This window comes from Panthera onca, chromosome B3 (assembly GCF_046562875.1).
Source record: "Panthera onca isolate mPanOnc1 chromosome B3, mPanOnc1 haplotype 2, whole genome shotgun sequence".
NCBI classification, from domain to species: Eukaryota; Metazoa; Chordata; class Mammalia; order Carnivora; family Felidae; genus Panthera; species Panthera onca.
Window position 1 is genome coordinate 19,442,559 of NC_138344.1, and position 12,284 is coordinate 19,454,842.

A 12,284-nucleotide genomic window follows, 5' to 3' on the forward strand; every position below is an offset into this window, starting at 1 on the left:
GTATGCTTGCAAGTGCTCGCTCTCTCTCTCTCTCTTCCTCTCTCTCTCTCTCTCAAAATAAATAAATTAACTTAAAAAAAAAACCCACAAACAAATGTTAGAAAGCAACTTGGGAATTCTCAATGGCCTTTCTCATAAGACGCTTAGACCAGTTTCTGAAGACGCTTAGATACTTAGGAGGACTGCCTAAGTATCATGATCTTTCCCCTGCCGTTCATGCTGTCCAGGAAGAGTGTGCTGGCATGTCACTGGCACACCAGCAGACATGAAGTGGAGTGGCAGGGACAAAGGTGGCTTACTGCAGACGAGAGGTACGGAAGAGAATAACAGACCACTTTCACTGCAGGTCTGGTCTCTTCCCTGATGGCTCTATTCTGCTGGGTGAGTGCTAATGTGCCCAAAGTCCATGACCTGACACTGTCCTGCACTGGACATGCCACGTGTCCTGCGAATCAATTCCCCTGTGCCTGTTGAGCTGTCCTGGAATGTATCCAGGCAAAGGCTGCATGGGCTCTTGGCTTCCCTCAGTCCCGTGGGGCTGACCACACTGTCCCGCACTGACCTTAGCTTCCCTTCATCCTCATGACATTCTGTCCTTCCCTGGAGGCCACTCTCTCATAGCAGCCTGAGCACCACGCTATGTCCTACCATCATCATCACACTACCTGGAATCACCCAGGACAGCCACTGAGCATCCCAGACCTGCTGAATCCACCTCTGAGGTGGGGCCCAGCCCTGGGCCTGCTCTTCAACCAAGCATCCTAGGTGGGTCACTGGGGCAGGCTTGCTCTCTGCCATGTCTGGTGCTTGCTCTCCAGGGACCTCCCGCTGCTCCTCAGCCACCAGGTGGCGCTGTCCCAGCAGGTAGGCCATCGACCCCAGCTTTCCCTGGTACCTCACCCAGCCCATGTGGCTACTGCCCCCCACTTCCTGCTGGACTCACCAGCCCCCTGATCTCTAAGCCCTCCTCTCTAAGTTGGATTTCCACACACTCTTTTACTTTGGGGACCCCAGACTCCACCACTACCTTGGATGCAGTGCTGTCCTGTGCCCCCTGCTGCTGGCCCCTGGGACCACTGTTCCATCAGACCTCTCTACCCCTTCCTGACGCGGTAACTGCTCTCTGGCACAGAGGGCCCAGGTGGAGTACCACCAGGCTGCACTCATCACCCCTGTGCACCTCTGCCCATGCCAGTTCTCCAAATTCTTAAGAACCTTCTTCCTAGTATAACCACCCCGGAAAATCCCTGCTTCAACCTGCTGCACCTCTGTGCTAAAACTGCAGAAAGCTGATAATAATCATGGGCCTACCTCAGAATCACCCTTCCCTCCACCCTGTCTCTTTCCCTGAGTTTCTGCCCTGAGGCTTATCTGTGACTGAGCTTCTGGAAGAGACATGGACAAGCCCTTGAAAGTGGAATCTTTTTTATTTTTTATATATTAAAAAAGATCTTTTTTAAGTTTATTTATTTGAGACAGGCAGAGACAACATGAGTGGGGGAGGGGTAGAGAAAGAGGGAGAGACAGAGAGAATCCCAAGCAGACTCTGCACTGTGAGCACACAGCCCGATGAGGGGCTTGAAATCATGAAATTGTGAGATCATGATCTAAGCTGAAGCTGAGAGTCAGACACTTAACCCACTGAGCCACCCAGGCGCCCCTTGACTATGGAATCTAACATGGCTGCTTCCTCCTCCCCTGCTCCTCCACCTCCTTCTTCCCTTCTTTCCCATTGCCCTCCACATCACCCCACTCTTGCTCTCTCCCCATCTATGGCTCTACCTGCTGTTACTGGCCTGCCCATCCCACTTACCCCAAGATTGTAGGGACCTTCCCCGAGAGTCAGGAACACTTTCCATTCCCCCAGAGACATCCTCTATCCATCTAGGCCATACTTGGGAAAGACTAAGTGACTGGGGCTACAGGGCAGTCATATTGTGAGATTCCAGGACAGTGTTAAGGGTAGAGTCAGTAGCAGATTTTAAGGGAAAAAAAAATCAGTCCTTTATTAATAATTACTGAATCTTGCCACCATTTATAAATCGCAGGGGGAAACAGAGCAGATTAATCCATACATAATTCAATGCTCCATTTTAAAGGAATGGTAGAAGAAATTTAAAATGGAATCAACCGTAATTTATGCTTGATATGTATCAGTGGAATTCTCCATTTTGTTACTTTTCTTTTTTCAGAAGCTATTAGATAATTCAAAACATCAATATCCTTAGATATCACCCATCATTTATCAAACAGCTGTAATATTTAGCTAAGCAAAATATGCCCAACCAGAAACACTCAGCTTCTCACAAATCACTGTGGGTTGGTGCAGAGGGAAAGGAACAGCTTTCTACCTAATGTGCTAATCATGACTGCACCCAGCCCAGAGGCTAGATATGCCGAAAGCCCTCTCCAGGCTGCTGCCTCCATGCAGGCGCTGGAGGTCCAGAGCCAGGGGCACCTCCCACCTCCCAGCAATGCATTTGCATGAGGCATCTTTACTTTCTGTGAGATTTTTTTTTTTGTTTAAGTAGGCTCCACACCTAGCATGGAGCCCAATGCATGGCTTGAACTCATGACCCTGAGATCAAGACCTGAGCTAAGATCAAGAGTCGGATGCTCAACTGACTGAGCCACCCAGGTGCCTCTCCTGTGAGATTCTTAAGTCCCTTCCAGTGGCATCAGTTATCTACTGACATTCGGAGCTAAGACTCTCTCCTGGAGTCTTCATCCCAGCTCTCAAGGCCAGTCAAGACCAGCATTGCAAGTTCCTCTCCTGGCTATCTGGCTATGCTCATTCAACTCAACCTTTCTGGGCCCATTTCAACCCTCGTCCTTCCCACATTCTGGCCATAGGGACAGAAAGTGGATGGATTTGAGAGGGTCAGGAGGTTGAGGCATGAGACGAGGGACTCTGAAATAAGTGGGTGCCCCAGGAGGGGGCTCATTAACCAGGAGGCAAGTCCCAGTTCTGGTTGGGCATATAGAACCTTCTGTTTCCCAGCCTTGTAAGGTTGGAGAATACTTACTGGTTCGAAGCATACTTACTGGTCTGTAAGATATTAGGAGAGCCGTGGGTGGAAGGAGCTGTGTGGGTGTAAATTGCCATCATTATTACAACTTCCAGGAAGGGAGGAAGACCTACCATCACAATCCCCGCCTTTGCCAGGTATAGCCCCATGTTTTAAGAGCCAACAGTGGAAAACCAAAACTCGCTGAGGTTTGCTATCTCCCTTGGCTTCGGGTTCATTACCTGTGTAGTCTTCTTCGTCCTCAGGAACCTCGGCCTGGGGTGGTGACAGAGCGGCCTTGGGTGGCTCCAGCTCCGGGGTCGAAAGCTCCAGCATCCGAGAGCGAGACTGATGGGAAATGAAAGTGTTGTATGGGTGCTCCGCCGTGCCATACAAGATGAGGCTCCATTCTTTCAATTTCCCTGGAAGACACCAAGCCCAGAGTTACCGGACAGCCATGAAACCTCCCTCAGAAAGTCCTTGAGGCGCCTGGCCCAAGGCTGCCATCACTCACAGAAGAGCCAGGCGCAGGGCTCCGCCTGGGGGGCTCTTCACCCACCATCTAGTCACCGGAGAACCAAGGACGTGCCGACTGCCCAGGCCATGTTCTCTGTCCCCCAGTCTCACCATGGCTCTGTTGATTGGCTTCCTTGCCCTCTGGACTATCCAGTGGGTGGACCTGGTGCCTGGCCCTGAGCCTTGTCCCATTTCCTTCCAAATGTGAAAGCTGGATTCCATATACCGAGGAGTCCTGCTATTTGGATCCTTGACCCTGGATCACATGAAGATTGGTCTTGGGATCCTTCCTATGTAGCCCGCCAAGGTGGGTGGGAAGTGTGGTAGGGTGGGAATAGCAGTGCAAACCCAAATGTCCCCAGATGCTGGGTGTAGAGAGGATGTCCTCAAAAACGGCAGGATGGGGGCACCTGGGTGGTTCAGTCAGTTGGGCATCTAACCCTTGATTTCAGCTTGGGTCACGATCTCTCAGTTCGTAAGTTCAACCCCCACTTCAGGCTCTATGCTGGCAGTGTGGAGCCTGCTTTGGATTCTCTCTCTCTGCCCCTCCCCTGCTCATGCTTGCGCACTTTCTCTCTCTTCTCTTTCTCAAAATAAATAAACTTAAAAAAAAAAAAGCCGGGATGAATGGCACAGAGGCTGGATTGTGCATGGGGAAGTGAGAAGCTTGGGGAGGAGGGGTAAGGGCAGTGTGCCCAGCCATGAGTGAACAGGGATGGGGACCCCACCGTCTACTTCCATGTGGGAATGATGGCCCATGCTGCTAGGTCTTCCCAGGGGTACAGAGAAGTGGAAATCTGGCCTGCAATTTGTAGGTGAAATCCCTGATCTTATAAAACACAGTAGAAGCCAAGTTAGATATGCTTGGGGCTGGCCCAGCTACACGCACCATGGGTCTGAGCTTCCCTTCCTAACTATGTGTTCCCAGCATTCAGGGAGGTGAGACCATATTGAGGAGGTCATTGCTGTTATTCTTGTGCAAATGAGAGGCTGAGGTCCAATGTGGCCAGCAGGGGACACACTGCTCATGCTGAAGGACTCACTGCCTCTCCACCCCAGCAACCATGCAGCTGTGAGCCACCTCAATGAACCCTCATGACAGGCCACGGTGACCCAAGCTAGGGACAGTGTCTTTGCCAGCTTTGCATCTGTGTCAGCTGGGAAAAATCTCTGGCTTCCTCTTCATTTTCTATCATTGGGTTTCTTGGCAATCGGAATGCTTTAGGTGACGGGAATTATTGCTCTGATTAGTCCCTAAGTGATTTGTGTTTTTATTGTCGCTTCTGTTCACACTATTCCACTTCTTTCCTCTGAATGGCAGGCCATCTGTCTTTAGATATCTGTCTATACACTATTTTTGCCACATGGTCAGCTCTGCCGGTATAACTTTATCTTTTATTCCAGTTCCAGGAATCCCTTGGACTCCCTAAATTCTACAACACAGGCTCCTGCTTATCCACATACCCCAGAAGCCTGTGGGCTAAAACCCATACTGTCCTAGGAGGACAGAGGCAGGACTGGCCTGCAAATACCAGGCCACACTTAAAACTTACTGTGTTGTACCCCCCCTTTTTTAAAAATTTTTTAATGTTTAATTATTTTTGAGAGAGAGACAGAGTGCAAGCAGGGGAGGGGCAGAGAGAGAGCGGAAACACAGAATCTGAAGCAGGCTCCAGGCTCTGAGGTGTCCGCACAGAGCCCAACACGGGGCTCAACCCCATCAATGGTGAGATCATGACCTGAGCAGACTTAATGGACTGAGCCACCCAGGTGCCCCTTATTGTGCTCTCCTTAATGGTGTCTGATTTTGATTCAGTTACACAACGCAGCACAGAACCACACTCTAGCCAACCAAGGTCCCAGGCCCCGAAAGCCTGCAGCCCTCAAGCTGTTCCAAGTCAGGCCCCACGTCACCTGGGCCTTTCCTGGACTGGCCAGGGCTAGAGGATGCAGGTCCTTGAATTTGCAAAAATATTCCTGAGCTATTTCCCAGTACATGGACTTCCAAAGGGCCTGGTTCTTTTAGACACTCCGTGACCATTTCCCTAACACCATGAGAAGCACTTCACCCGGGTGCAGGTGCAGAAAACACAGTCCCTGATTATGAACTGTCATCCGTTCTCAACTTCTGAAGACCAAATTAGAGCCAGATTTCAAAACCACAGAGGAGCCGGGCACGTTAACTGCAGGGTGAGGAACCGATTAAGGGGGAGCACGAGGACCACACGACAGGGAACAAGGCTCTGTAAGCTGTCATTTGAGTCAAGACCTGTTTCCGCCCTGTATCGTGTCTCCCAAAACACCCACGAAAGCCCTCACCACTAAAATTAGACTTGTATTTTCAGATATGGCTTTGGTAGGACAAACAAAAGAGGCTGCTCTGAGCTCAGGATCAGCAAGCACCCGGCGGAGGGAGGGGGAGCAGGAGGAATTCAAAGAAACCAAGACAGTAGATCCTCAAAGTTCTCAGCACAAGGAGAAAAATCATTTTTTTTCTGTGTGTGTGTGTGTGTATGTGTGTGTGTATGAGACAATGGATATTGACCCACTTATTGTGGTAACTACATACAATCTAGGTAAGTCAGGTCATTATGCTATACATCATAAACTTTTTCTTCTTTTTTTAAATTTTTATTTTTTTTTTTCAACGTTTTTTATTTATTTTTGGGACAGAGAGAGACAGAGCATGAACGGGGGAGGGGCAGAGAGAGAGGGAGACACAGAATCGGAAACAGGCTCCAGGCTCCGAGCCATCAGCCCAGAGCCTGACGCGGGGCCCGAACTCACGGACCGCGAGATCGTGACCTGGCTGAAGTCGGACGCTTAACCGACTGCGCCACCCAGGCGCCCCTCTTCTTTTTTTAAAATAGTTTCTTTTCGGGAAGCCTGGGTGGCTCAGTCAGTTGAGTGATGAACTTCGGCTCAGGTCATGATCTCACGGTTTGTGAGTTCAAGCTCCGAGTTGGGCTCTGTGTTGACAGCTCGGAGCCTGGAGCCTGCTTCTGATTCTCTCTGCCCCTCCCCCATTCATGCTCTGTCTCTGTCTCAGAAGTAAATAAACATAAAAAATTTTTTTAAAATAGTTTCTTTTCTTTTTTTTTTTTAATGTCTATTCATTTTGGGGGGGAGGGGCAATGAGAGAGAGGGGGACAGAGTTTCCACAGAGGGCTCTGTGCTGACAGCAGAGAGCCGATGCTGGGCTTGAATTCATTGTGCAAGATCATGTCAGACCCTTAACCGAATGAGCCACCCAGGTACCCCTGTACATCATAAACTTCTACAATGCTGAGTGCCAGTCATATCTCAATAAAACTGAAAGGAAAAAAAAAATATTAAGAAACCAGCAGGAGGAGCTGCCTTGGGGTGGTAGGAGGGGAGGCTGCAGTTCAGGAATAGGAAAGAAACTTCATTTTTACTGTATTCCCTTAGGGACTGTTGGATTTTTGTTTTGTTTTGTTTTTAAGCCACAGCATTTGTTACCTTTCAGATATATAATTAAAAATTTGTTTTTTAATGTTTATTTATTTTTGAGAGAAAGAGACACACAGAATTCAAAGCAGGCTCCAGGCTCTGAGCTGGCAGCACAGAGCCTGATGTGGGGCTTGAATCTACAAACTGTGAGATCATGACCTGAGCCGAAGTTGGACACTTAACCGACTGAGACACGCAGGTGCCCCTCACATATACAATTTGAGAAGAAATCTAAGTTTAATGAAGAAAAGGGGGGGTTGTATACTCAAAGAAAAAACATTAAAAAAACAGGATATTTGGGGCTTTGGGTTTATGTTTCTGAATAAGTAATAAATATGAATGAATATGAATAGCTAAAAATCCAAAAGTATAAAAGGGAATATGGTGGAAGTCTCCCTCTAGCCCTGTCCCCTGGCCACCATCTTTCTCATCACAAGCAACCCCATTACTTGTTTCTTATGTACCGTTCCAGAAGCATTTTATTCTTTTTATTCTTTACCAAGCAGATATGAGCATATATATTTTGTCCTGTCCCCTTTATCAACACACCTGCTACACCTTCTGCACCTTGCTTCTTCCATTAGCAAGGCATCTCGGTGACCTTCCCATCCCTGCAGCAGAGAGACATTGAATCATTTAACAATCTCCTACTGGTGGGCATTTAGGTTGTTTCCAATTTGCAATTACGAACAGTGCTATAACCTTGGTCACATGAGGAGGGGCCCGGAGAGGTAGAAAGAGGTGTGTGTGGCCCGGTCCCCAGTGTCAGCTCCCTCCACGCTAACCATCCCCAGAGTTTGCCCTCGCTCTGGGGGAGATGAGACATGTGAATGTGGAAGAACCACAGAAAAGTAGAAGGAGAACATAGCTGGGGCTACCCCAGAGCAGAGACTGGGTCCACACTCGACAGAACTGCCGTCCAGGGGCAGGACGATTGAAAAACGTTGGCCTGCTTTGGACAAAGCATTTAGCCAGAATGTATTATTTACTATTCAGGACACTCAGCATGCCTGTTCAAGTTTACTGGGACAAAAAACCAAGCAGTTCCATTAATTCCTTAATTTCCAGCAGGGAGGTCTTAAAAGACATCCAAATCCAAATTCTTTGGTTTTTCTTTCCATCAGCCTCCTGAGATTGTAAAGAAAGAACAACAAATCCACCTGCTTAGCTGCTTGGGGCCAGCACTGTCAGGACTCTGCCTCCAGATGTCACCAGCAAAGCCCAGGCAACAGTAATTGTGTCCCAGGCACACGATAATCCTGGCTAATGCCAATAAATGGCTTTATCATCATTCACTATCTTCAGTGCAGCATTTCCCCTTGATGAATTGAATTGGTAATGAACAAACAGGATTATTCCTATTATCCAAAGGAAGAACCAGAATTAAGGAAGACTACGGTTGAATTTGCCAATAGGAAAGTACCAGCAGTAATAAAGCTTTTCTTTGCCTCATATTTTGAGTGAAGCATTAAAAATCCTTGAGAGGGGAATTTACAATTGGAGACAAAGAGGGTAGAAGTGGGGGAAAGTTTTTGTTAGGCTAAGAACTCCGAGCTAATACTTTTGAATTCTTGGGTTTTCTTTGGGCATAAGAAGTTATTAACAATAAAGAATTTATTAATCCTCCCCCGCCCTTATATTGAAAACATGCAGGGAGAAATTCTTTAGTCAAAACATAGTAAAGAAAGAGAGGCCAAAAAAAAAAAATTAAGAAAGAAATACATTTCAGTCTCCGCCCTCCCTCCAGCCCCAACCCAGTGGAAGTTTTTTCCACATAAGGGCCAGTGAACCTGACTTACAAAGTTTATGAAGTTTAATGAAGAGGTTTTGGTGGAAGGAATAAAAAAGGCTCACCTCCATCTGTTTATAAAAATATACAAAAACACTTTAAAGGGAGGATTTTATGGTATGTGGATTATAGTTCACTATATTTCAATAAAGCTATTATATGAAATACTGTATATATATATATGTATACATACACACACACACACACACGTGTGTATTATAGACAGAGAGAAACCCCAACATTTACTCAATAAATTTAACACATAATTAAAAATGCACTTTAGGGGCGCCTGGGTGGCGCAGTCGGTTAAGCGTCCGACTTCAGCCAGGTCACGATCTCCCGGTCTGTGAGTTGGAGCCCCGCGTCAGGCTCTGGGCTGACGGCTCGGAGCCTGGAGCCTGTTTCCGATTCTGTGTCTCCCTCTCTCTGCCCCTCCCCCGTTCATGCTCTGTCTCTCTCTGTACCAAAAATAAATTAAAAAAAAAGTTGAAAAAATAAAAATTTTAAAAAAAATGCACTTTAAGTCCACATTATGGCAACTAAGAGGGAGGAGAATAAAGGGAATTTAGGAAACAACATGAAAAGGACAAGGAAGAGCGTCCACACATGTGGGCCACCATGTGTGCGCATGTAGGCGCACACACACGCACACCTGTGCATGTTTCCCTCAGAGCCCAGTGCAAGACAGGGGGGATGAGAGAATCTTCCCTACAATCTTGTAGTCATAAAAAACATTAAAGATGGTATTTTCAGTACCCGGAAAAGGATCTAAGAATCCTAAGAGCTAGTGTTCATTTAGGTGAAGGTAGACCAAGTACGAATTCAGTAAAAGAACAATAGTGGTCCTGTACGTCAATGCACAAAATAGCATTTTCCTTAATGGCTCCCTAAGGTTAGGTAGGATACCATCTTTTTAACGTTTTTTTTTTGCTTTTTTCAAAGTAATGAATTAACAGTTTGAAAAGTCAAGCAATGGTACACAGTCTAGACCAATGGTACACAGTCTAGTCTTTCCGTTACCGCCCCCTCCCTCTCTGAGTCCTTTTTTGGGACACGGTATCTTTTCACACTCAGAGCGTCTATTCTAGCACTTAGTACCTCATTGCTTGATTAAATGTGTGTATGCTATGTCCTGGTTTCTCAGGTTTTTTTTTTAAGTTCATTTATTTATTTTGAGAGAGAAAGAGAGAAAGAGAGAGGGAAGAGAATCCAACAGGATGCACACTGTCAGTGGAGAGCCCAATGCGAAGCTCCATCTCACGAATGTCAGATCAAGACCTGAGCTGAAATCAAGAGTCAGATGCTTATCCAACTGAGCCACCCAGCGCCCTTGGTTTCTCAGTTTTAGACACCATCCAGTGACATCCTACCTAGGATATGGAGAAGAAGCCCCACTCTCACGCCATCCCTCATATACTCACATCCTTCCCCATATACCCAACACTCTGTTGACATGATTTCTTACTGGGTCAGTATTCAGTGTCTTCTCCCCCACCTTCCTCCCATTTCATTTTGTGGGAGATTTCCTCAGGGATTCTAACCTATCTATTGACTTCCTAAGTTTTGCCTCACGCTTAAAATTTTCAAAGTATTTATCTGGTTCTCCCAATGTTCTTTTTTTATAATACAGAATCCTGTTCTTGGTTTATAGATGAAATATTTTCTCTTCTCTTCCCTGAGGACACCTATGAGATAACGGAATTTATGTATCGGTCTCTGCCCTAGTTCCTGGTACAGAGCTCCTGAGACCCTTGTTATTTCCTAAGTGATAAGGACAATAGGAACATCTCTTGTTAAAACATTTGTCTTTGACCCTGTCCCTAACTCAGGACTCCTAAAACCCTTGCAAACTCCTAAGTGATAATAAGGAGCATCCTTTGTTCTCTGGAAGTGACTCTGGGCGAGCTCCTGGATGAGGGTTGGTCACCAAAAAGACTAAGCTAAGATTAGTAGCTTGGAATCTTCAGCCCTGCCCCCAACTTCTCTAGGGAGGGGCTAAAAATAAAGATAGTAACGGACTATGCCTATATGAGAAAGCCTCCTTAATATCTCAACAGTATGTGGTTTGGTGAACTTCTAGGTCGGCAAACACACACCAGGAAAATGGCGCACCCCAACTCTGCACGGATGGAAGCTCCTACTCTCAGGGCCCTGCCAGACCTCGCCCTGTGTATCTCTTCATCTGGCTATTTATCTGTATCCTTTACCATTTCCTTTAACAAATGGATAAGTGTAAGTAAGAGCTTCCCTGAGTTTTGGGAGTCATTCTCCCAAATTAAATGCATCCCAAGAGGAGGTCTTTAGATCACCCATCTCTGGCTGGTAGGTCAAAAGCACAGGTGATAACCCAGACTTGTTACTGGCTTCTGAAGTGTATGTGAGTGTGTAAGGGGGAGCCAGGGGCAGTCTTGTGGGACTGAGCCCTTAAGCTGTGGGATCTAACGCTATCTCTGATGGTGTCAGAACCAAGTTAAATTGTAGGACGTCCAACTGGTGTGACTGAGAATTGCTTGTTGTGGGGGGTGAAAAACACACATTTGGCGACCAGAGGTGTCAGAGGTGAAGTGTTTTGTGTGAATAGTAGACACACAGGAGGAACACAGACTAGGGAATAACTGGTGTTCTCCTTACACAGGGGAACTTAATTTTTCTATTTTGTAATACCAATTAAAGTCAGTTGAGTGTCTGACTTTGGCTCAGGGCATCACTGATCATGAGTTCAAGCCCCAAATCAGGCTCGCTGCTGTCAGCGTGGAGCCTACTTGGGATTCTCTCTCTCCCTCTCTCTCTCTCTGCCCCTCCCAGGCTAGCACTCTCTCTCTTAAAAATAAGATAAACATTAAAAAAAAACAATTATAGTTTTTCTGCCTTGCTCCTTCCCCTCCAAGTTTCTTCTCTGTTCGAGTTTGTTTCTGTTTTAATGTCAGATAATTTCCTCAAATGTCTGGTGGTCCTTGTACTGAGGTGTGCCTCAATAGTGAGGCACTACAAAGCTGATTGACAGTTCTGTGTGCTGGAATATGGAAACATATTTTTTTGTTTGTTTCTTCACTTTGTACACGGCCAACTTGCTGGCTTGTGCAATGTGAGAAAGGAAATGCCATCACAGTGTATGAGGTGGCTCAGATGTACACAACATTTACATAGTAAATGTGAACACTTCCCATCAGAAACAATGGAGGTCAGAGCAAAGCATATCTTTACACCACTGAAATTAAAAAAAAAAAAAAAAACACTGCCGACCCAGAATTCCATAAAATGAAAATACTATTTACGACTAGGTGGATACATGGAAACATCACAATGATTTCCTCAAAGCACAAAGTCAATGTGTCAACAAAGGAGCAAACACACACATTTTTCAAAACAAACAAATAAAATTGGTTGAAATAAAGACTTTTTTTGAAATAAACCTAAGCTGAGCAAACTCATGGCCAGCAGGCCAACATGATAAGAAATGATAAAGGAAATTCTTCAGGCAGAAGGAAGATGATACCAGA

General features: G+C 46.3%; 1 protein-coding gene across 2 annotated transcripts in view; it reads right to left on the minus strand.

The window, feature by feature from the left end:
- The window catches only part of PCSK6 (proprotein convertase subtilisin/kexin type 6), a 191,543-nt gene that overhangs the window by 22,807 nt on the left and 156,452 nt on the right, over positions 1–12,284 (minus strand). Inside the window, exons 14-15 of one of the 2 annotated variants that reach the window (XM_060617833.3) lie at positions 3,251–3,430; positions 3,046–3,084 (exon numbers count right to left, since the gene is read on the minus strand). In XM_060617833.3, coding sequence (XP_060473816.2) covers positions 3,046–3,084; positions 3,251–3,430 — 219 coding nt within the window. The remainder of the gene's footprint in view (positions 1–3,045; positions 3,085–3,250; positions 3,431–12,284) is intronic. The other variant, XM_060617834.3, reaches the window with a different exon arrangement.